This window comes from Podarcis filfolensis, assembly GCF_964270895.1.
Source record: "Podarcis filfolensis genome assembly, chromosome: 6".
Taxonomy (NCBI): Eukaryota; Metazoa; Chordata; class Lepidosauria; order Squamata; family Lacertidae; genus Podarcis; species Podarcis filfolensis.
In genome coordinates, this window is record NC_139609.1 from 9052185 (window position 1) to 9078213 (window position 26029).

Consider the following 26029-nt stretch of genomic DNA (forward strand, 5'->3'; position numbering starts at 1 on the left):
TTCTCCCTTTCATCCGGAGTTCAAGCGTCTTCAAAGCCCATGACACCTTTGGTAAAGGCTGTTCTCCAACTGGAGCACTCGCGGGCCAGTGTTTCCCAATTGTCAGTTTTTATACTACATTTTTTAAAGATTTGCCTTGAGAGTCTTTAAACCTCTTTTTGTTGACCACCACCAGCATTACACTTTCCATTTTTAAGTTTGGAGTAGAGCAGTTGCTTTGGAAGATGTGGCTTATACCAGATATAGTGAACATGTGTGTGCATCAAGACAATATTGGGGGAAATGGTTTCAGATTTACTGTACTGTAATAAAGAAAACTGATTATCTCCATGTGTATTAAGCTTTATTGCATACATTTATTTTTTTAAAAAAATAATGGTTCCCAGTTGTAGGGACAAAATCACATGCTTCTATTTTCAAGTTGTGGGAAGCCTCCAAAGCTTACTAGCTGAAATTGACATGAACTCGAGCTTGCATTTTCTGACATCAAGGACATGGCTTGTTTGCGCAGCACAGCCATTCCTTAGAGAAGACCAAGCCTACCACTAAAGATCTGCAAATGCTAGAACGGTTGTAGCATAGGAACAAAATGAAATAGCAAACAGAAATAAAGTACAGATGGCCTGAACAAAGCACTCCAGCAGGATTTATTAGTTGGTACAGCTAGGTCTAGTTTTGCTCCCCTCCCGCGCCAATCAAGGCCAAAAGAATGCTTATTTTACCATTGTTCACGCACAGCTGAAATACAACCTTAAAGATGAACGAGACAGAACAAAATATATACAAATCACTTGCAGAAATATGAACTCAAAGCAGTTTAGTTAACTCGGTGATCTTCTCTTCTCTTCCAGATGTCGTCTTTTCCACTATACTTGCCAGAAGTTCATGGTATTTATCCAAGCCAACCCTCAGGCTAAGGCAAATCTCCTTTTGGGGTCAGGGTGGGGGAGAGATAGGTAGAGTTACTTGTTACGAGCGAGGAAAAAACATGCTGGACAAACCTATAGGTGTCAATATCCCTCTGCTATAATCTATATAGCTCAGAATACTTCTGACATGTGCTAAGCTCATCAGAGCAGGACAAAACTGGACCGCTGTCTTCAAAGCATTACATATAATGCTCATCTCATCTCTGCCACATCCATTCGAGGGTCATGCAAGGACTTTATATGACTTATCACATGATGCATAGTGAAGCTCAATAAATGACAGCCGGTGTTTTGTTGCTGGCAATTATGGAATTCTGGGCCGCAGGTGGCGCTGTGGTCTTAACCACTGAGCCTAGGGCTTGCCAATCAGAAGGCAGTTCGAATCCCCGTGTGACGGGTGAGCTCCCATTGCTCGATCCCAGCTCCTGTCAACCTAGCAGTTCAAAAGCACGCCAGTGCAAGTAGATAGGTACTGCTCCAGCAGGAAGGTAAACGGCGTTTCCATGTGCTGCTCTGGTTCGCCAGAAGCGGCTTAATCATGCTGGCCACATGACCCGGAAAAACTGAGGGCAAATGTTGGCTCCCTTGGCCAGTAAATGAGATGAGCACTGCAACCCCAGAGTTGCTCGCGACTGGACTTAACTGTCAGGGGTCCTTTACCTTCACCTTTATTATGGAATTCTAAACAAACTACACCACGCTTTCTGAGCTGGGTCCTAGTGCTTCAATGATATTTCGCAAAATTTTAAGCGCATAACTCGGTCATTTTTCTCGGCAAAGGCTTTAGCAGCATACCCACCATTTTACCATCTTGGATTAGTAATAATAATAATAATAATAATAATAATAATTTATTATTTATACCCCGCCCATCTGGGCGGCTTCCAACAAAATATTAAAATACAACAATGCGTCAAACATCAAAAGCTTCCCGAAACAGGGCTGCCTTCAGATGTCTTCTAAACGTCTGGTAGGTTGTTTTTTCCCTTTGACATCTGGTCGGAAGGCATTCCACAGGGCGGGTGCCACTACCAAGAAGGCCCTCTGCCTGGTTCCCTGTAACTTTACAGGCAATGAGAACATGTTTTATATTGGGAACCTAAATATATTCAGGGCCATTGGCATGTGTGTTGTGTGTGTAGGAGGATGTGTTGACTTCAAGCAGAAAGAAACCTCTATAAAAATGTTCCACAGGTTCCTCTCTGGGTCCACGCACGTTAAGTACTAGTGTGTATCTCTTCTCACCAGCAGAAGCCCCATCAGTATGATCTACATTGGCTCGCAGCACGTTTCCGAGCACAATTCAAAGTGTGGGTGCTGACCTTTAAAGCCCTAAACAGCCTCGGTCCAGTATATCTGAAGGAGCGTCTCCACCCCCACTGTTCTACCCACACACTGAGGTCCAGCTCCGAGGGCCTTCTGGCGGTTCCCTCACTGCGAGAAGCCAAGTTACAGGGAACCAGGCAGAGGGCCTTCTTGGTAGTGGCACCCACCCTGTGGAACGCCTTCCCACCAGATGTCAAAGAGAAACGACTTTTAGAAGACATCTGAAGGCAGCCCTGTTTAGGGAAGCTTTTTAATGTTTGATGTATTATAGTATTTTAATATTTTTTGGGAAGCCGCCCAGAGTGGCTGGGGAGGCCCAGCCAGATGGGCGGGGTATAAATAATAAAATTATTATTATTATTATTACTATTATTATTACCCACTTGGCTTCTGTGAAGTTTGACCTATTCCACTTATGCATGTGTTGGCGTCATGTCTAATCTTTGCACTCACCTGAGCTTTCAACTTCTCTTTCTCCGCATTGTTATTTAGCTGCCGAATAGCACTTTTGAGCTGCTTGATTTCTGCATGAGTTGCTGTTAACTTCTCACAGACAGCCCCTCTCTTCTCCTGAAATTTGTTGCAGTACCTAGAAAATAATTAACTAGTTATTGTAGCACTAATCCCAAATAAAACCACATAGATTAAAAATTGTACTAGCAGCAAATGTCAGTTCACATACTGGCAATTCACTACATCTGGGGTTTTTTTCATGTTTATCTTGAAATAAGACAAAAGCAGAACTGGGTTTCTCTACTCGTGAATGTTTAGACCAGTTTCCCAGACTTGGTTCTCCAGCTGTTTTGGGACTACAATTCCCATTATTCCTAGTTCTATTAGGTAGTAATGATGGGAGTTGTAGTCCAAAAACAGCTGGAGCAGTTTCTCAAGTTTGGGGAACCCTGGTCTAGATTAATATTACTCTATTCACAAAAAAATACTGTGGAATTTTAGAATATGAAACATATAGCTGAGTTTACTAACGATGTCAATTGTTTCTGAAGTTTTGAAAATAACTTTGGGAGAAGTTTTGCTTAAATTCAGTTCTATTGGCATGGCAATAGAGCTACCTTATTTTTTTATCATAGCTATCTTTTTAAAAAAGCTCCTTTTTCCAAAGGAGAGCAGTTCTAAGGATTATTCTTGTTTCTCCTATTTCATCCCTCCATGAGCTCTCCCTGTCACTACTGCCCAAATTTACCAATTACAGTGGTACCTCAGGTTACATACGCTTCAGGTTACATACGCTTCAGGTTACAGACACCGCTAACCGAGAAATAATGCTTCAGGATGAGAACAGAAATCGTGCTCCAGCAGCGCGGCAGCAGCAGGAGGCCCCATTAGCTAAAGTGGTGCTTCAGGTTAAGAACAGTTTCAGGTTGAGAACGGACCTCCGGAACGAATTAAGTATTTAACCAGAGGTGCCACTGTACATAGGTCCGGTCGTGACCGACTCTGGGGTTGCGGCGCTCATCTTGCTCTATAGGCCAAGGGAGCCGGCGTACAGCTTCCGGGTCATGTGGCCAGCATGACTAAGCCGCTTCTGGCGAACCAGAGCAGCGCACGGAAACGCCGTTTACCTTCCCGCTGGAGTGATACCTATTTATCTACTTGCACTTTGACATGCTTTCGAACTGCTAGGTTGGCAGGAGCAGGGACTGAGCAAAGGGAGCTCATCCCATCGCGGGGATTCGAACCGCCGACCTTCTGATCGGCAAGTCCTAGGCTCTGTGGTTTAACCCACAGTGCCACCCACGTCCCACAGACCTTTGCTTATTTACTCAAAGACCTGCTGCTCACCTTGAGCCTCCAATCCCCTTTCTGCCCTGAGGGCTGAGATGGAGAAATAAGAATGGGCCTTGCATTCTAAGTAACTCAGGAGCTAAGCTGCGTCAAAGTCCTAATTCCTTGGAGGGGATTGGAACTGTGATGCGGCAAGTGTTGCCGTGTGAATCTGCTGCAGCAGAAAGAAGAAACAAACCAGCAAACAAGAGATGTGTTGCATCTCTTTCGGAAACAAGCACAAAAATTCCCTACAGGTCTCGAGATTTTTGATAACCAGAAGAGGCAGAAAATTATGAAAGATTCATGAAAGGCAAACGGACTTTCGAGTGAGCCTTTGTGGCTTTTTTCAAGAGAATGAAAGCCTTAAATGAGGACTGTGCTCAAAGTCAACTTGCATTGCGACAAAACACCTGCCAGAAGCAAAACTGTCTTCACAAAGCAGCACAACCCCTTCCCAAAGGGTGTCATAAACATGTATGCTTTTGTCAGAATGCAAATTTTGAAGCTGTATTATGATGTTTTAGGATACCGAGCAAAATAAGAACAGAAATATTAACTCATTCTTACTGAGTTATTGCTTGCTTGCGCTGTTCAATATCCTCACATGTCTTTTTAAGTTTGATTTCAGCAGTGGTGAGTTTCTCCCGCTTCACCGTCACTAGTCTCCTCAAGGTTATTTCCTCCATCTTGGCATTCTTTAATTCACTTTTGTTGCTCTCTATCTGGTCCTCTAGGGTTCGGATCTGATATGCAAAAAATACAAACAGCGGTTATATAAAGTCACTTCACAGTATTGTTGAGCTACTGAATTATGTTTGGGGTTGTTGTTTTTTCAGAAATGAGCATACCTGCCCCCCACTCACATCAGATTTGCTAAGATATAAGCCAAGCTATTTATGGTCAAATCAGCAAATAGGTCAGTTCATTGCGCAGAAATGTTTCTTGTCTCGCTGGGGGTAAGAGGGGAATAATTCTTCCCCAGTTTAGATATTAACCCAAATTAAACTGACTTTGGTGGAGAGCCACAGTAGAAATGTTAGTTCCCAACTACATTAACGTTTCTTATTCTCAGGCAGAGGAAAAATGCCTCTATAGTAATAAGCTTAGCTAAAGTAGACGCTCTGATCAGAGAACAGTAGAGCTGGAAGGGGACGCAAGGGTCATCTAGACCAACCCCCTGCAATGCAAGAATCTCAACTAAAGCATCCAAGAATGATGGCTGTCCAACCTCTGCTTTAAAACCTGCAAGGAAGGAGTCCACGACCTCCTCAGATCATTCCACTGTTGAATAGCTCTTATTGTCAGGAAGTTCTCCCTGAGGTTTAGTTGGAATCTTCTTCCTTGTAACTTGAACCTATTAGTTCTGGTCCTACCCTCCGGAGCAGGGGAAAACAAGTCTTTTCCATCTTCCATGTGACAGCCCTTGAGATATTTGAAGATGGCTATCATATTATGCAAGGCTGAACATACCCAATTCCCTCAACCGTCACTCAAAAGCCTGGATTTCCAGAGCCTTGATCATCTTCGTCCTCCTTTCCACATGCTTGTCAATATCCTTCTTAAATTGTGATGCCCAGAACTGGACACAGTACTCCAGGTGTGGTCTGATCAAGGAAGAACAGAGTGGAATTTGCTCCTCTTGATCTGGACGCTATACTTCTGTTGATGTAGCCTGTAACAATGCCATCCTTTTTTGCTGCTACATCACATTGTTGACTCATGTTAAGCTTGTGGTCTAAGACCCCTAGATCCTTTTCACATGTACTACTCCCCTGTCTTACATTTGTGCATCTGGTTCTTCCTGCCTAACTATAGAAGCTTTATCCCTATTGAAATTCATTTTGCTAGTTTGGGCCTAGTTCTCCAGTCTGTTAAGGTCTTCTGTGGCATTAGCTACCCTTCTCAGTTTGGTGTCATCTGCAAATTTGATGAGGGCCCCATGTGCATAATTCCTTTGTCCAAGTCGTTTATCAAGACGTTGTACAACAACGGGCCCAGGACAGAACCAAGCGGCACCCCACTTGTCACAGGGTGATGAGGGACCATTATGGGCTGGACCAGTATGCAGATGATACCCAGCTCAACCTCTCATTTAAGGTGGAACCAGTGAAGGCAGTGAAAGCCCTGTGTCGGTTTCTGGATGCGGTTGGAGGAGGGATGGCGGTCAACAGATTGAGGTTGAATCCCGACATAATACTAGAATTCTGGGGACATTAATTAAACTGAATGTTGGAAGATTCAAGAAAGTAAAAAAGAAGTACTTTTTCACACCGCTTCATAAAAACTACATTTGCTCCCACAATATGTAGTGATGGCCACTTACTTGGGTGGCTTTAAAAGACAAAATCAAAGAGGACAAGACTATCAATGGCTACCAGCTACAATGACCAAGTTCTACCTTCAGTCTCAAAGGCATCCGAATAAGGCAAAGGCAAAGGACCCCTGGACACTTAAGACCAGTCAAAGGCGGCTATGGGGTTGCAGCATTCATCTTGCTTTTAGGCCAAGGGAGCCGGCATTTGTCCGCAGACAGCTTTCCAGGTCATGTGGCCAGCATGACTAAGTCACTTCTGGTGCAACGGGACACTGTGACGGAAACCAGAGCGTACAGAAACGCCGTTTACCTTCCCGTCACAGTGGTACCTATTTATCTACTTGCACTGGTGTGCTTTCGAACTGCTAGGTTGGCAGGAGCTGGGAAAGAGCAACGGGAGCTCACCCTGTTGCGAGGATTCGAATTGCTGATCTCCTGATCGGCAAGCCACCCTCATTCTACATCTGAATACTACAGAAGCCCAAGAGGGGAGAGCGCTGCTGCACTCTTGATTCTGCTTGAGGATATTTCATGAGCACAGGGCTGGCCACTGTGAGAAGGTTGCCGGCCCAGCAGGTTCTCCTTATTTCCTTACATCAGAATTTGATTGCTCTGTGCTGCAAAGACGGCCCTAAGTCCACAGCCCCTTTTTGACTTTGCCCTTCCTCTGCACACTCACAGGGACTGCCACATGATGGGTCTTATTTTTCTCATTTCCCCATCCAGTCTTCCATCTTGATACCAGGAACCTACCAGGAATTAACCTCAGAGTTGTGCTAATGCCAAAAAAAATAGATTTAGCAACAGTTCCATAGCTAAAATGTAAGGGAGAGAAATTCGTAATACATACCTCTGCAATTATATTTGACAGTTTAGCCACATTGGCTACTTGGGTTTCCATTTTTTTCTGGTACAACTGAATCTCCTGCTGGCACGGTGGTAAGATTTCTACCAGGTCTCTGTAACTTTCATACTTCTTGATCACTTCTTGCTTTATAATTTTTTGAAAAATTGAGCAGAATTTTAGCATCCCATGTACTTTGTATAGCAACATTTTTCAGAAAACCTACCATACCTGGCCACTTTCAAGAACTTAGCACAATTTTCTGAAGGATTTGTATGCATTTATTATTTATTTAGTTCAATTTATATATAAAAGGGAAAAGAATAAAATGAAATTATTAGCAAATGCCATTAAAAGATTCAAAAAATTAAAACAGCAATAATCTATAAAAACACATCAGCATTCTAGATATTCTAGGTAGATATTCTATTATACTTTTTCCGAAGGGTGCAGAAAAAGCATTCAATTCCTCCTCTGATGCAATCATACAGATAAGCAATCATAAGGCAGAAAAGTGAAGCATACAACAAGCAAAAGTTGTTTTTGCTCACTTGTCCAACGGGCTTAACTGATGCTGATATATAAAATACAAGGGGGAAAAGAGGACTCACCTTGTCTTTCTTGAGTTTTTGAACAGTCTGCTGAAGTTGTTCTTTACGATTAGCCAGCTCCTCTGGATCCTCTGCGATTTTGGACTTTAGTTGTTTTTGTTCTTCTTTTAGATTACATAGGATTAGTTTTTGCTCATTCTAATTAGCAAAAGAATATAAATATTCTTAATGTTACCACAGGTTTAAATTAGATATTGAACAACTGTTTTGAAGCACATCTTTTACTGGACTGAAGATAGTGACGATTAGACTTTTTCTGCTTTCAAAACAAAACAAAGCCATTTCACTTGATTAAAGTCGTCAAGGCTTTCATTTCTGTGCACAGCACAAGGAGTGCAACATGCAGCCATTTCTGAATTTCCAAACTTTGGAACCTGTTCTACAAAGAGCAGCATGCAGGTAATTCTGCCTTAAAGTAGAGACACTATTCAACACTATAAAGAATTGTAAACAGCTGAATACAGAGTTTACCAACGCTTTACTTTACAAACTAATAAAAGGTATTGGCATTGCAGTGTCCATGATCACATGCTAGTTTAAAATATAACCTCCTAGATTAAAAAGGCTGCTGCTATAAATCAGGCACAAAACCACCTCATGTGAACCTGGGTCACTCAGAAGAACGAAAGTAGAAACTAAAACCATGAGATATTTCAGGACTTATGGAATGTTGAGAGCATATTGTCTAGAGAAGAAATATGTGGCTTAATGCCAAACACAGAAATTCCTCTCTTTGCTGCTACGCTTTGTCTGGGGGGTGAGCCATGCTACTGCCCTATCACAATAAACACACAACTGGCTGTACTTTTGAATAAATAAAGTATACTATTCATTGTATCAAATTGTAAGTTTCAACGGAAGTCTCAAAGTTCAACGAAAAAAGTAGACGACCCAGTGGATCAGTTCATTCTCTAACAAAGAATTTCTATCTGTGCTTTTCTTATAAGGACGCACTTTAATTCTTGATTCATCCACAAAAATTTCTAGATGATGATGTGGGCTTGATGGATTATTGGACTCCAGGAACAGACATGTGGAATAGACACTTATACATGTATGGACCTTATGCATGAACTGATTAGAGAATGAACTGATCCACTGGGTCGTCTGCTTTTTTCGTTGAACTTTGAGACTTCCGTATTTATTCAAAAATACAGCCAATTACGTCTTGTGTGTTTATCGAGTATGTTTCACGTAACCATAGGTTTGTTGTTGTTTTGTTACTGCTCTATCACAAGCAACACATGAATCTTTTTTTTGGGGGGGGGATGAAAATTTGTAAATGCTTAGGACAGAATTTACTCCACTTTTCATCAAATTTGTTGTTGTAAGTTGCTGAAGGTAGCAAATAACAAAAACCTCTCAAGTGAAAATTTCAGTGACAGGCATTTCTTAAGACTGTTTTAAAACTAAGGATTCCCATATCAAATATAGCTATTGGAGATCAATATATGCTGGTATTTCTTCAAGACTACCATTCCGGCTCCCCACTGAGCTCCACTTACCAGCTTCTGTGCTTTTTCTGCAACTTCTGTTTTCTTCTGGGAGATCTCTTCTTGCAAAATAGCCTAGTACAAAAGAACAATCACTTGCCAGTTAAGAAATGAAATTCGAAGGGGCTCACTCTGAACTCTAGAAGAACCTAAGACTTTTACCTCACATGTTGTCCTTCAGATTATAGAGCCGTTTTGTAGAAAGCTAGGGGAATAACATACCCACAGGACCATAGATGAAATAATGGCAGTAGATAGATGCCCAATGCAAGTAAGCTGGTCTCTTTCTCTCTCTCATATTGCTCCTGCTTTCCTAAGCCCCCACTCAAATGAGAGAGATACCAGCATGTTTCTATGGCTAGCTCTAGTAATTCAGAATTATTCCTGGAATCAGTTACCTTTTATTTTCTTGCTCTTATCTACAGCAGCACAGCACAATGAGCAAGAGCGCGGAAAAGAAGCAAGATTTTTCAAACATATTTTGTTAATAAAAAAAGTGTATAGATTTTTCCATATTTGAACCATTTTACGTTCCCATCTCTTTTTCGGTTATTGTGGAGGTGGAAACCATTTTGCTCAGCCGCACCTCTAGCAACAGCCATTTTGTGACCGGTGCCCATCATCTTAAAATTCCAAATGCACCCCCAAAAAGAGAGGCAACCACTCATGCCATTGGCTTTAATGTTCTGCAAATGGCAACAAGAGAAAATTAAAGGACAAGGTGTTCAACACTCTCCAGCAAAGACAAAAACTAAACAAAAATGATTTAATAGCAAATTTTAATAGCAAGGCAACTTTGTATCCCCAGCTGACTTCTGTAAGAAAGAAGACACACCGTTTTCTGCCGATATTCATGGTTCAGTTTTTGCTCCAGCTCTTGAATATCCTGGGAGAGCTCCTTGAACTCTGCCTCTTGATCTGCAGGAACAGTACTGCACATACAGAGAAAGGGTATTTGTACTTGCCGTGCATGTTCACAAAGACCTACTTGTTTTCACTTAGTTCTAAAGCTCATTTTAATGCAATTGCCTTACAATCTTAGGGGTGGTATAATAATAGTAATAATAATAATAATAATAATAATAATAATAATAATAATAAAATTTTATTTATATCCCACCCTCCCCAGCCGAAGCCGGGCTCAGGGCGGCTAACAACAATAAAATAGTACAACATTCTAAAATCATTTCATTATAAAATTAATTCAAATCAAATTGATGGCAACCATTAGGCTAAAGTTCTGTGAAGATTGCCAAAGGAGGGGGTCAGACTGTGCCTTGGCCAAAGGCCTGGTGGAATAGCTCTGTCTTGCAGGCCCTGCGGAAAGGTGTCAAGTCTCTTGTGGCAGAGCGTTCCACCAGATTGGAGCCACAGCCGAAAAAGCCCTGGCTCTAGTTGAGGTCAGCCTAACCTCTCTGTGGCCTGGGACCTTCAGGATGTTTTTGTTTGAAGACCATAAGTTCCTCCGTGGGACATACCAGGAGAGGCGGTCCCGTAGGTACGAGGGTCCTAGGCCGTATAGGGCTTTAAAGGTTAAAACCAGCACCTTAAACCTGATCCTGTACTCCACCGGGAGCCAGTGCAGCTGGTATAGCACCGGGTGAATCTGATCTCGCAGCGAGGACCCCGTAAGGAGTCTCGCCACGGCATTCTGCACCCGCTGGAGTTTCTGGGTCAGTCTCAAGAGCAGTATCCCACCAAAGGCTCTGCATGCAGCTGAACTTTCACTTGCCCATTCCCTATATCTGGTGGCGGGTAGAGCGATGTAGGAAGAGCTGGTGGGTGAGCTGAAGTTCACAAGTGCAATGACTTCACTGGATTCACCCCCAATTCTCACAACATACAGGATGCTGCTAAATTTAGGATTTATTTATTTTTAAGCGTATAAATGTGAAGCATTCTCTCAACTAACGTCTCTCAGATAGATTTGCTTAAAAGACTTGTCTAAACCAAATGTAGTCCTACTGCATAGGAGCTGTCCAGTCTTCTCGGTAGTGGCGCCCTCCCTGTGGAACTCCCTCCCGTCAGATGTCAAGGAGATAAAGAACTACCCAACTTTTAGCAGATATCTGAAGGCAGCCCTCTCTAGGGAAGTTTTTAATGTTTGTTATTTTATTGTGCTTTATATATGCTGTAAGCCGCCCAGAGTAGCTGGGGGAAACCAGTGAGATGGGCAGGGTATAAATAATAAAATATTATTAGTTTTATTACTATTATCACCACCACCACCCATTCACTCAGTTTAGAGAGGAGGTTTTGAAGCTCTTCAAAATCTTCTTCTTTTTAATGACGCTGAACAATTTAGTATCATCAGCAAACTTGGTCATGTCACTGTTCACTCGTAACTCTAGGTCATTTATAAACAAGTTTAAAAGCATAGGTCCCAGTGCTTAATAGCACGGTAACCTATTAGCATGGTCAGCCGACCTCTGCCTGCAGATTCCTCTGATATTGCATATAAATTCCCTCCCACTTACAAGACAGAAGTATTTATGGGCAAGGAGAAAACAGAACAGTCCAAAAGTGAGCTGGAGATTACAGGCTTTACTTTACTCTCATGTAGGCAGGGGCTGACTTCTGCGGGAGAAAGGTAAAATGATTCAATCTGACAGCACCCCCTGAACTTGCTGTCTGTTACTCCCTACCAGAGAAAAAGACAGTTACAATTTCCTTAAAGTTTGTAGGTTCAAGAATGCATTGGCATGCTGGAGTTAATGTTCAGCACTGAACAATTCCATCTAAGGTTAGTATGCGCATCAAACTAGCATGGCTTTATATGCAGCAGGATGTTAAAATGTGGGGGGAGGAACGAGCTGCATTGGCCCTGGCCCTGTGAGGCACCAGGACGGATGCAATTTGTTCCTCCTTTAGCTGCCGTTCCCACCTAGGGAAATGAGGTGGTTTCCCTCCGGTGCCTTGGCCAATACGGCTCATTCCTCCCTCTGCTTTTCAACATCACAATATTGCAATGTTTGGCTGGGGATACATCACAAAGTTGGAAACTGGTAGCGCCCAGCCCTAGTAGAATGCAGGAAGAGATTGCACAGAGGACAGGTAAGCACTGTTTATTCTTGCCAGTTCCAAGTAAGACTACAGATTGTATGGAAAGGCATGCATGTCTTAAGGCGTAATTCATGTATTTCCATACTCTGGAGCCCTAGGAACTGTCCCTTAAATTCCAAAGGTTGCTTTAAAGCATGGGTAGGCAAACTAAGGCCCGAGGGCCAGATCCGGCCCAATCGCCTTCTAAATCCAGCCCACGGACCATCCGGGAATCAGCGTGTTTTTACATGAGTAGAATGTGTCCTTTTATTTAAAATGCATCTCTGGGTTATTTGTGGGGCCTGCCTGGTGTTTTTACATGAGCAGAATGTGTGCTTTTATTTAAAATGCATCTCTGGGTTATTTGCGGGGCATAGGAATTCATTCATTCTTTTTTTCAAAATATAGTCCGGCCCCACACAAGGTTTGAGGGACAGTGGACCGGCCCCCTGCTGAAAAAGTTGGCTGACCCTGCTTTAAAGTGAGGTAGCCAACCCTTAGTTAACTTACTCAAGTTTCTCCAACTTCAATGTTGCCTCCTGAATTGCTGTTTGAAGTCGCTGCTCTTTTTCCACAGCTGATTTCTGCAAAAAGAGAACGGTTTACATTGCATGCAAACCAAAATGTACACTTGGGTCTACAAAACAGTTTGATCTTACAGGCCAGAGAACTTGCATATTAACTGGGCCTATGCTTAGGTCCCACTGAAGCAGTGACTGTTTTTAGCCTATAGTACTGTACTTTATAGACTCAAGATTCCACAACTTTCTGAAGACAGTTGAATGTCATACAGAGTGATGACTGCCTGCAAGGTTCATTAACCTAGAGGCCTATCATGCTGGGGGGAGTCAAAACCATGAGTGGCTCTTCCTAACTTCCACAGTGGAAATAGGAGCACTTTCCATACAGGGAGTCGCTGCTGCTGCTACAAAAGTAAGGTGTTCCAGCCTGACTTTTTTTAGATTGGAATTCCAAACTTACCACACGTTATTCCTTCACCCTGATGGTAAGATGATTGTCTGAAGGCAAGGCAGGTGGGGGAAAGATTTATTCACTTTCTTACATTTATATACACTGCCTTTCTTCCACCATGGGACCCAAGGTGGCCTGCAAGGAGTTCCCAGACATTCATGTACACGGGCACCAACTGCACCCAGACCCACTTCGCTTCAGCAAAGTGGCCCTTCAGCCCCATCAGACCACATCCTGGTAGGCATATTTAGCAGAAGCACGCGGAGGAAGAAGTAAATGAAAGGCCCTGCAGTGCGGTACCTCTAGGTACAAGAACTGGGGAGAAACTTCTGCTGCCAACTAGGGCTGGGGGATGTCTGGTTTTCAACATCGCAATGCATCACCAGCTAAACATTGTGGTCTGGCAATACGTTGCAATGTTGAAACAACGAGCTGCATTGGCCCCAGCTTGCAAGGTGCGGGGTGAAAATGCCTCAGCTCTCACCACGGAAGCCAAGGCACTTTTCACCCCAGTGCCTCGCCGCTGGAACAACGCAGCTTGTTTGCGAGGCACAACTAGGGAGAGAGAGGGTTCCCGTCCCCCAGCTGAGCGAGCCCCGTACCTCTCCAGCTTGCATGTACATTGCACCCCCAGCGGTACATTGCAGGTACCTCTGCTACCAGCAGCCCGATGTTGAAAGCAGCGCTGGTAGCAGAGGGACTCAGGAGCACCATCAGTTTCACCTGTGATATGCCACCAGGTGAAGCTGCCATCAGTCTGCCCCTTATATCGGTCCTGGGCGATGCACCGATACATCGCCCAGGCCTACTACCAATTCTACTAAGCATGTCTCCAGTGACTGATGTGAGAACTCACACTGGATCTCCTCCTATTCTGAGAGAGAACCAACTGGCTAATTATCAGTCTGTGAAGTTCAGATCCCCATACCCTTCCCTCACTGCCTTTTGGGTTTTGCCACACTTCTTAGCCTTTATATCCAGAGTCCTGTATCTTAACTAAAAGGTTGTTTAAAAGGGAATAATTTCATTAGGTGTGGGTTTTTCTCTTAGTTCTGGCAATAGGTGGCATTCCAAAAGAACAAGAACCCACCTGGCAATCCTATATCCCCCTTGGCTTCCTACCCCACAACCACCAAATCCCTAAACTTTGCCTCTGAAGTCCGTTTCTGCTGTCACCTATTACCCCTCCTATCTCTGTCGGAATCTTCTTCCCCTCCTTGACCTGCCCTTTGTTGAAACCCATGCCTCCACCACCCACTATTTCTCATAGTTGCTGTTGAAAGGAAGATTTGAGGTGTCCTGTAGAACAAAGAGCTGGTAGGGAGTTAGGCAAACTAAAGGAAGTAGGATCAACTTTCTAAACTGGGATATTTTTATCTTGCCTCCTGCTGTCCCACTTTCTGCCAAACTGACCTTTATTCAAAAGAAACTGAAATACTGCATATATCCTATTGCCCACAGCTTCATTTTGTCAGTACTAGTCTATGATTCTATGAAATGATACTATGGCGTGATCTTTGTGTTGTGACATGCAAAGTCTAGAACCCCCAAACCCTGTAATTAATCTTACAAACGTGCTCTGGATTTCCAGGTAGACCTCACGACGCGAGTCACGGAAGAAAAGGAAGTTAATGAGGCCACTCAAAAAACGAGCTGTCCTCTTGGCTTCTGGAAGAGCAACATAAAAGGAAATGCTTTTGTAAGACATATGGGGCATGCAATTTTTCAAATTCAAAAAGCCGCCTGAAGTTTAAACCCACATTAGATGGAATCTACCACATACAAATGATACATAGAAACTCTGGAATCCATGAATATTGTGTGCGGGGTACAATCAAGGGAGTTAATTGTAAAGTTTCAGAAAAGAGATCCCCTTTGAGCTGGCCACAGCATGTCTAATGGAATATTTTCAGGAACTGTACATGTAGTTCTGCTATTGTTTTTGCAGACTTTATCCTAATGCTGTTGTTGGAAACTGCAATAAGAACCGGAAAACTGAACTTTCACACAAAAATTCATCACAACTCCCGCCGCTCCCAGTATCCCAATTCAACAGCCTAAAATTATGGGGGGTGGGTCAGTTTTAACAATTATCATGCAATCTTACTAACCTTACTGATTATCACCCAGAGATCAACACTAGTAGATCCTGATCAATCTCTGCAATAAACAATATGGCTCTTTTTGCACTTAACACCAAGCCAAAACCAGGGCTTTACACAAATGCACAAGTTCCCAGAAATAAGAACGGCAGCTATGCATTCTGCCCCCGCCATCTCCTGCTGCCATGCTACTAGAGCTAAGCCACGGTTTGGCTCAGTGTGTCATCCAAACCTGGATTCACAGTTTGCCCCCTCCAGACAAATCATGAATTGTAAACCAAGAACGAACCTTAATTACAGCTAAATTACTAAAAAAATGTGCAAGCTAGTGACTCTTATGGGCTCATTTATGTATTAAATATCTGTACTGCTTTTCATCTGAGGATCACAGGGTGGTTTGCAATATGAACACACAAACACATAACACAGTAACTAACAAAACAATATTTACAGGGCTGTCGTAAAGATCCACCAGGAAAATGAATTAACTAAAACTTCAGTTTTCACGCTGGCGGGGTCGTAAGACGAGAGGAACATACTGGCATACATGGGGGGGATGTATATATGCCATGCATGTACACAATTTCTAGAAGCGGGCTGCTATGGAGATTGGTATTATTGTTGGCAGACAGGTCACCTTGGACGCTAAGGCATGTCTCTTATCCGTTTTTGATGATAAAATGTTAATGGAATAAAGTTCAGGACTTGTTTCCTCCTCCTGTAGCAAGATGCACCTTCCGCTTGGCTGCAATTCTACCCTGTGACGGCAACAATTGTAACCGGAAGACCTGACTGGCCGAAGGTTCCCCCCGTGATCTTTACAGCTTAACCAGTGATACAATAATCTTTATTGTCATTGTCCCATACAGAACGACGAAATTGAAAATCTACATCAGACATTCAGAAACCAACAAGCCTGCTACCCCAGCCTGGTTAGCCCCCTAAAAACTCTGATACCCCATAATTAAATACAATATACTCTCATAGAGATTACCTTTAAAGGTAAAGGGACTCCTGACCATTAGGTCCAGTCGTGACCGACTCTGGGGCTGTGGTGCTCATCTCGCTTTACTGGCCGAGGGAGCCAGCGTACAGCTTCCGGGTCATGTGGCCAGCATGACTAAGCTGCTTCTGGCAAACCAGAGCAGCGCACAGAAATGCCATTTACCTTCCCGCCAGAGCAGTACCTATTTATCTACTTGCACTTTGACATGCTTTCGAGCTGCTAGGTTGGCAGGAGCAGGGACCAAGCAACGGGAGCTCACCCCATCGTGGGGATTCGAACCGCCAACCTTCTGATCGGCAAGTCCTAGGCTCTGTGGTTTAACCCACAGTGCCACCCGCGTCCCTAGAGACTACCTTACACTGCGTTTAAAACCAAAATCACATTTGAATAGAAACTGTTTCTCAGGCGGCTAGTCCTAGTCTTTATAACCCTGTACCTTCTTCCAGAAGGCCAAAGCTGAAAGAGATCATTTCCGGGGGGCGTACTATCCTGTACTAATTTGAACCTGGGTCTCAGCAGTTCTAACAAACTGTAGGATAGGCAGTCGTGCAATAAAAATCCCTGACTGCACAACACATCCTGGGTGGTGCTAGTGCGGAAATTCCCCCAGACGAACCCTTGCTGTGGGGAACACTGCGACTGCGAAACAGAATCCCAACCAAACTGCAACCAATGAGCCCTGGGTGGCAATTCCCTCAAGTTCAAACCGAGAATTGTTCAAGACACAACACATTAGAACACACAAGAGACATTAAAAGCTTACTTGGATTTAGAAGGTCAGCAATCTGGAAGTCGTTGACACGGCAGAGCGGAAAAAAGCGTTCCCTGTCAATTGTACAAGACCTTAAGCATTTTAAAAATAGACACAACATATACTTATAAACTTATTATTAGGGCAAACGATTAGAACCTGACAGATCTTTTAATGGGGTTACTCCCTAGTAAACATGTTTAGGATTGCAGATTTTATCTTAGCGCTCTGAATCCAAAGAATTAAAATTTGTTGTTGTTTTTAAAATAAAGATATCTAGCAAAAGCATGGGCTTAACTCTATGAAACACACTGCATGTGACACAGCACTTGAAAAAGCTGTGGTGCAAAGCCCGGCTGAGTAGAACTTTGAACTCGGCTTGCAAATTTAGCAGAACAAGATCAGCCTTTACACAAGATTTATGTATTGAGAAAATACATTTATGTATTTGAGAAAATGCTCTTCCCTCACTATTACAACGGCCAATGTAGCTTCAAGAAAATTTAAAATTACAAAAATGAGTCATGAAAACAGTGCAATAAAAGCAAGAGATGGGCACAACAGATTAAAAACACACTGAGGACGAAGGATCACTAAGCTATTAAAAACTCAACAGCCCCAGCCTGCTGGAACAAAGAAAAGTTTTTTTTTGAAAGCATCAGGAGGGGCTAGATAGATCTCCTGAGCCAGGCAGCTCCATAACCCAGGCAAAGCCACAATATCTATACCTGAACTCACAAAACCTGCAACAAATTTAATGTCTTACTAGAATAAAAGATGAACACAATGAAAAAAATTGAATCAAACCATACAAAATACATTCACAGATCCATTTCAAAGGATAAAAATGAGTGTACAGAATGTGATTTCAGCATACTCACATGTTAGTAAAGAGATTCGCTATTGGTAGGAAGCCATCAAAAATCTGGGGATATGGAGTTTCAAAGGACACTGGCATCTAGGAATCAGTAAACAGAATCAGTAAAGAGATGCAATTTATTTACTTAATTCTTCAGACAAATCTGAAAAATTTCTTTTCATAGTATTATTATCTGCTCACCCCCTCCAGGGGTAACACAGCATTTGCGGCTCAGTGCCTTTACTGCCACCATCTGCCATACCACTGTGGGTCTTGCTTCCGGTGACCAACAGGAGACAAATTCCCCTCTCCTGGTGGCCTGGAATTCAGAATTCCTGCCTGTGATTTGTCCAATCATGTGCAGACAGAGCATGTGGGCCTGAGGCTGATTCTCAGGAGTCTTCAGGACTCCCAGCATTTAAAAGCCAGAATGGCCTTCGCTCAAGACCTATATTCATGGTTTATAATGTTCTGTTTTTCAATTGCCTTGTTACCTTTATGGACTTTGCTGGGGTCATTACTGTCACTGTATTTGGGTCCAGGCAGGAATTTCTCCCATCAGACAAATTGGGTTTTGCCTTCCTTACAGCCATCGTCACAACACTGGAAGATATGGCATTTGGGTTGGTTCCTAGTTGTTGGCAAAGGGGGAACTGGGAGCCTCTGCTTCCCCCTCTGGGGTGGTGTGGTATCCCATTAAAGGAATCCCAGGGAAGGGGCTTCTGTCCATAAGCCCAGGCAGGGGCTGAGGGCCACAGCACTACACAATGCAGCAAGACTGTGGGGGTTGCATCCATTTGATGTATGCCATGGGTCAATCCTTGATTCAGCCTTGACCCCTTGTATCCCTCCAGCCCACCTGCTGGATGGTGACTGACCCAGTGCCATGCCAAACTCACTGACATTTGCAATCAATAAAGTTGTGGACCAATTTTAACCCATAAAATGTAGCCTGTGGTTTTGGTCTACGGAGATGTCCTGATGTTCATGGCACCAAGGCACAGAAAACTAAGCCGCTTCTGGCAAAACCAGAGCAGCGCACGGAAACGTCGTTTACCTTCCCACCGGAGCAGTACCTATTTATCTACTTGCACTTTGACGTGCTTTCAAACTGATAGGTTGGCAGGAGCTGGGAGCTCACCCCGTCGCAGGGATTTGAACTGCCAACCTTCCAATTGGCAAGCCCTAGGTTCAGTGGTTTAGACCACAGCGCAACCCGTGTCTGCTATAACTCTGCATAAATACACAAGAGCTTCAAATTAGCATTATCTCCTGCGTTATGAAAATGACTGACTGTTCTGAGTGGGGAAGCCATGTTTGCTGTAATAGGCTAAGAATGTTGAAGACTCCTTAAGGCCTAATGTTATTTCTTGCAGCCTAAGCCAAACAACGGCTGCACTCACACACCACAGAAAGCCCTATTGTGGATCCCAATAAACAATGATCCCTGGTTTGGATGCAACACTATGTCACAGATTGTGGCTTGCTTTTCCTCCAACGTGAAAAAGGAGAGGCTAAATGGGCATAATTTGCTTGTGAGTGCTGAACAATGATTTATAGTTTACCATGACTGGCAAATATAGCAAATAAATTTGTTGTTTTTTAAGGTGCCCCAAACTCTCCACTAAAAATAACTATGGTTCTATTATACTATGGATTCATTGCACTTTTCCCCCCATGTCTTGTTTAAATACTTACCATATAAAAGTGTTCCAGGCGGATTCCATACACAACTTGCAAGGCTCTCATGAAGATCATCTGCAGCACTTCAGGCTAAGAAGAGGCGAAATTTTATTTGCCATGGCAAACCAGACTAAGTTTAGATTTTATTTGTTTCACTTTCCACTGCCAGAGGCCATTTTTTTAACAAATGCATATATTAATAATAGTATGTTTCTGCACAATAGCAACATTTGAATGCCACACTATGCCATGGGGAATGAGCTACAGGAAGCCTCAGGTTCACACTTCACCCTCATGACCACTACAAAAATAGAACATAAGAAATTATAAAAACAGGGTGGTACATGACCCCAGTCAAGCTTGCAAAAATCTACCATTTGCCCGAGAATAAATGTTGGAAATGTAATGAAATTGAAGGTACATTCTTTCACCTTTGGTGGACATGTCCGAGGATTAAGGCTTTCTGGGAAATGATTTATAATGAAATGAAAAAGGTGCTTAAATGCACTTTTGTGAAGAAACCAGAGGCCTTTCTCCTAGGCATAGTTGGCCAATTGGTGCCAAAGAAGGACAGAACTTTCTTTATGTATGCTACAGCAGCAGCAAGAATACTCATTGAGAAGCATTGGAAGACGCAAGATCTACCCACCTTGGAAGAATGGCAGATGCAAGTAATTGACTATATGGAAATGGCCGAGATGACCGGAAGAATCCGAGACCAGGGAGAAGAGTTGGTGGAAGAAGATTGGAGGAAATTTAAAACTTATTTACAGAAGTATTGTAAAATGTATGAATGTGGATGACATTGAAATAAAATGAAGAGGTTCTAGTAACAAGAGATAAAAAATTGAAACTATAAATTTGGGAGATAAAATATGTAAGGACAAAGTAGTACGATATGAATTTGCTGAGTTAATTGTTTAAGAGGGATACAAAAAAGGGAGGTGAGAGGAAGTCAGGAAAATAAGTTAATCAAAGATGAATAACTAGAAAAGAGCGATTTGTGTTTGCCTTATTTTATTTGTTGTGTGTTGATTGTCTTTTTTCTTTTTGTGAAAGATTGTATTGTTGTGTCTTATATTTTTTGTGTGTTATTACTGTATTATGTTTGGTTGTATCTTTTTATTGTTAAACCTAATAAAATATTATTATAAAAAAAAAAATTATAAAAACAGCCACAGATCTTAACTATGGCTAGCTGAAAGTCAGCTTGGTATATCCACAGTCTGATGCTGGTTGGTTTTCAAGTAGCAAGTATTAACTTTAACCAGTTTGTTGGTCCAGATGATGCAACAAGCTATGGTTAAACAAACAAAGAACAAAATGCTTCGAAACTCCTCCCTGAAGTGTGGGAAGCGGGTTTGTGGGTGCTAGTCCAATACTTGCTGCATCTCACTGATATCACACTAGCCACATAGAAGATGGAGCAAGCTTATTTTTTTCCTGATCCAGAGGCTAGAACACAAAGAGATTCAAGTAACAAGAAAGGAGATTCCAACTAAACATCAGGGAAGTCTTTCAGAAAATAAGAGCTATTCAACAGAGGAATGGACTCTTTAAGAAGTTGCTTAACTCCTTCCTTGGAGGCTCTTAAGCAGAGGGTGGACGGCCACCTGCCACGGCTGCTTTAGTTGAGATTCCTGCATTGCAGGGGGTTGGACAAGATGACTCTTGCGGTCAGTTCCAACTCTACAATTCTACAATTCCACCCCCTGAGCTGGGTCTGTTTTGCCATACAGTCATATGCTACGCTACCATAGCGCTGAGTTAAAGCGACATATTTACATGCAAACAGCTACTTTGGCTAAATTCACTCATTCTGGCTCTGTACACAGGGAAAAATCAAATGCATATTTTACCCGCCACAGTGGTGCACTTTGATTCTGTGCCATAAATCCACTCTCTTACAGCACTTACCTTGACGTTTGGAAATAAGTCACCCTTGGAGAAGGTTTTGGCCTCGTTTGCTGTGAGCAAGCAGCTGCGGATGTGCGTGATGATGTCATTCTCACTGTACCTCGGAAAGGTGCAGTTATCCATTTTGTAAGGCGGTCTGCCCTAAAAAGAAAAAGCCAAGTACAACTTTTAAACCGCTGCCAGGTGGGGAGGTGGGAGGAATCAATGACCAGTTTCTGCAGTCCCTGCCCAAATTCTCTCACCAGCCTTTGTGAAATGTATGCGTGCAAAGGGGTTGATACCGAACAGGTGATTGCTTATTTTTAATTTCAGGGGTTCTTGGAAGTGGGAGCTATTGGGGGGGGCGCGGTTAAGGGTTCCCCTCCTGCCTGCTTATTTCGCCCATGTTGTGTGTTTCTTTACTTTTCTTTTCTTGAATTTTCATGCTGCGATGTTGGGACCGAGAGCTGCCTGTGAATTTAACTAATACAGTGGTACCTCAGGTTAAGTACTTAACTCGTTCCGGAGGTCCGTACTTAACCTGAAACTGTTCTTAATCTGAAGCACCACTTGTTTAGATAAGGCTGGGCAACAAAAACAAGGCAACCTCATTTAGCAGTGTCATGGAATTGTGTTTAAATATTAGCGTATGGTTCTGTTTCATAGCAGCACTTTAACACCATTAAACACTTAAAAAAGAAAAAGAAAAGTTTCACTGGAATAATAATAATAACAAACCTTGTTCAACAAAAAGCAAAAAACAAGGTAGCGTCATTTAAGCAGTGCAGTGGAATTGTGTTTAAATGTTATCCTATGGTTCTGCTTCATAGCAGCACTGTAACACCATTAAACACCTAAAAAAGAAAAGTTCCACCGGAATAATAATAATAAACCTTGTTCAACAAAAAGAAAAAGCAAGGTAGTGTCATTTAAGCAGTGCAGTGGAGTTGTGTTTAAATGTTAGCCTATGGTTCTGCTTCATAGCAGCACTGTAACACCATTAAACACTTAAAAAAGAAAAAAGAGCTTCACTGGAATAATAAGAAGCAAAATAAAATAATAATATTAATAATAATAATAATATTAAGTATTGGAAGACACAAGATTTACCCACCCTGGAAGAGTGGCAGATGAAGGTGATGGACTATATGGAATTGGCGGAAATGACTGGCAGAATCCGAGACCTGGGAGAAGAGTTGGTGGAAGAAGACTGGAAGAAATTTAAAGACTATCTGCAGAAACACTGCAAAATTAATGTTAAAATGATGTTGGATTGAAAATAAGTGGCATTAGCAACAAAGTTAACAAGAGTATGCAAAATTCAACTGATAATGGATGAAAATATAGAGTTATAATATGTTAAGATACAGAGTTAAGATAAACGAAAGAGGGTAAGGATTTGCTGATTTGATTATTTAAATGGGGATACAAAAAGCGGAGGTGTGAGGAAGCCAAGGAAATAAGATAATGAGTTAGGGTTACAAAAATGGATTTGTTTTTACTCTTCTTTTTCTTATTTTATGTATTTTTCTATGGTTTTTTTTGTATTTCTTTCTTTTTAAATGATTTTTTAAATTTATGTTTTTGTAAAACTTCAATAAATATCTTTTAAATAATAATAATAATAATAAACCCAATATAACAACAGCAGCAGCAGCCATAAACTGTGTTCGCGGTGGGGAGCTATAACAATAATACTAATAATATTAATAATAATAATCCATGTTTTGGGGGGAGGGGGGCTCTTTCTGGCTCCTGCCGAAAAACATTCCTACCCAGAGGCCGATGAAGTCGCCGCTTTATCCTCGCCTGTCCGTTTGCCGCAACCGAGCAGCGGAAGCTCCTCTCTCGGGAAGCCGCGGCCTCCTCGGCGCTGAAGCCTCCCTTCTTCAAGCCCGGACGAGCCGACGCCTCCTCTTCGGCCGTTTGAATTTGGCGGGTAACGCCTCGCGCACGCGCGCACAAACACCAGCCCGGCGTCTCGGGTGACGTCACGCCCAATCAGCGGCCCGGCTCGCGTCGTTCCCCTCGCTCGCTCGCGCGCGCGCGTTTGCGTCTTGCCCTTGACGTCACACCCAATCGGCTGCCGAGAAGCCTTTTGTTTTCTCGCTCACCTTCTCTCCTCCACGCCCCTCCCCTCCCCGCTATTCGGTCCTTGAAGGTAATACGTGTCAGGATTTCTGTTGGCCGCCCTCAGATTTAAAAAGTTTTTTAAAAAGCACAAGTTAAAAAGAGCGGAGATTACGAGACAAATGGGGGAAAGGAGGTGGGGAAATTGCTCCGCTCTTTATTCTCCTGACGGAGCTGTGTTTATTCTACTCAGCTGCCAGGAGGGTTTCTGCCTCTCTTGCCTCTGGTGTCATGGCGGCGGGAATTCACGGAGTAGAGTGACGAAAAGGTCAAAGGGGAGAGAGCAGTGCTCTGAACACTGAATTCCCTTCCTGTTTTCATTTATTTTATCTTCCACCTCGCGGGGAACAACAACAACAACAACAACAACAACAACAACAACAACAACAACAACAACATAAATTAATAATAATTTTATTATTTATACCCTGCTGAGCAAACTTGGGAGCTTACAGCACATCAATGGTAAAACATTAGACATTAAAAAATTCCCCATACAGGGTTGTCGTCTGATGTCTTCTGTAAGTCAGATAGGGGAGTAATAATAATAATAAAAATAAAATTTTATTTATATCCAGCCCTCCCCAGCCGAAGCCGGGCTCAGAGTGGGTAACAACAGTAAAATAATACAACATTCTAAAATCATTACATTATAAAATCAGTTCAAATCAAATTAATGGCAACTATTGGGCTAGAGTTCTGTAAGGATTGCCAAAGGAGGGGGTCAGACTGTACCTTGGCCAAAGGCCTGGTGGAACAGCTCTGTCTTGCAGGCCCTGCGGAAAGATGTCAAGTCCCACAGGGCCCTAGTCTTTTGTGATCTCTGATTTTTATATGTATATAATAGTTGCTGTAACTGTGACTGTTAACCCTGGGAATGCCTTTCCCACCTCCTGTCTGGGGTTTTTTTTGGGGGGGGGAGGGCTTTCTCCCCTTCCTTATTTAATTCCCACAACAACCCTGCGATGTAGATTAGGCTGAGAGGGGGTGACTGGCCCAAAGTCGCCAAGTGAGCTTCATGGCCGATCAAGGATTTGAGCCCTAGTTTCCCCAAGTCCCAGTCCAACACACTGAGTGCCACACTATGCTGACTCCCTGTCTATTTACCTGGGGAAAATATTCCAAAACAAGGCTAGATTTAAGATGCTACAGCCACAGGGTGTCACTGTTGTATTTTTTTCAGTGTCTATCCACTTGGCATTCGGGAAGACAGGCAAATTAATGCCAGTGTACTGGAAGAAGCAAAGATCAGTGTCGAAGCAATGATTCTTCAACATCAACTTCGTTGGACTGGTCATGTTGTGCGGATGCCTGGTTATCGTCTTCCAAAGCAACTACTCTATTCTGAACTTAAAAATGGAAAGTGTAATGCTGGTGGTCAACAAAAGAGGTTTAAAGATCTCTCAAGGCAAATCTTTAAAAATGTAGTATAAACACTGACAACTGGGAAACACTGGCCTGCGAGCGCTCCAGTTGGAGAACAGCCTTTACCAAAAGTGTCATGGACTTTGAAGACGCTCAAACTCCGGATGAAAGGGAGAAACGTGCTAAGAGGAAGGCACGCTTAGCAAACCCTCACCTTGATCAACTCCCGCCCAGAAACCTATGTCCACACTGTGGAAGGATGTGTGGATCCAGAATTGGCCTCCACAGTCACTTACAGACTCGTTGTTAAGACCATGTTCATGGAAGACAATCTTACTCAGCTACGAGTGATCGCCAAAGAATCCACTCAGGGCCAGTTCATCTCTGGGGAATCTCTACGACTTCTTCTGCTGCCCCTCCAATATAAGATTTGGAGCCACAGGGAACAACACCCTGTTGCATATGTATTGTCAGGAGGCAGTTGGAGGATGGATGGCGGCGAACACATTAAGGTTGAATCCTGACAAGACAGAAGTACTTTTCTTGGGGGACAGGGTGTGGGGGACTCCCTGATCCTGAATGGGGTAACTGTGTCCCTGAAAGACCAGGTGCGCAGCCTGGGAGTCATTTTGGACTCACAGTTGTCCATGGAGGTGCAGGTCCATTCTGTGTCCAGGGCAGCTGTCTACCAGCTCCATCTGGTATGCAGGCTGAGACCCTGCCTGCCCGCAGACTGTCTCGCAAGAGTGGTACATGCTTTGGTTATCTTCTGCTTGGACTACTCAAATGCGCTCTACGTGGGGCTACCTTTGAAGGTCACTTGGAAACTGCAACTAATCCAAAATGCGGCAGCTAGACTGGTGACTAGGAGTGGCCGCCGGGACCATATAACACCGGTCCTGAAAGATCTTCATTGGCTTC

The 26029-nt window shown here is 43.0% G+C and overlaps 1 protein-coding gene across 1 annotated transcript; it reads right to left on the reverse strand.

Moving 5' to 3' along the window:
* Window positions 1-321: 321 nt before the first annotated feature.
* Window positions 322-24441, reverse strand: NUF2 (NUF2 component of NDC80 kinetochore complex). The gene is made up of 14 exons (XM_083621630.1): window positions 23389-24441; window positions 21635-21775; window positions 19733-19807; window positions 18057-18133; window positions 17188-17249; window positions 14887-14984; window positions 12855-12928; window positions 10138-10234; window positions 9315-9377; window positions 7810-7947; window positions 7205-7345; window positions 4608-4783; window positions 2709-2844; window positions 322-927 (listed from the first exon to the last, which is right to left on the reverse strand). The coding sequence occupies exons 2-14, from the start codon at window positions 21755-21757 to the stop codon at window positions 808-810; spliced, it is 1380 nt and encodes a 459-aa protein (XP_083477756.1). The 5' UTR covers window positions 21758-21775; window positions 23389-24441; the 3' UTR covers window positions 322-807.
* Window positions 24442-26029: the final 1588 nt, after the last annotated feature.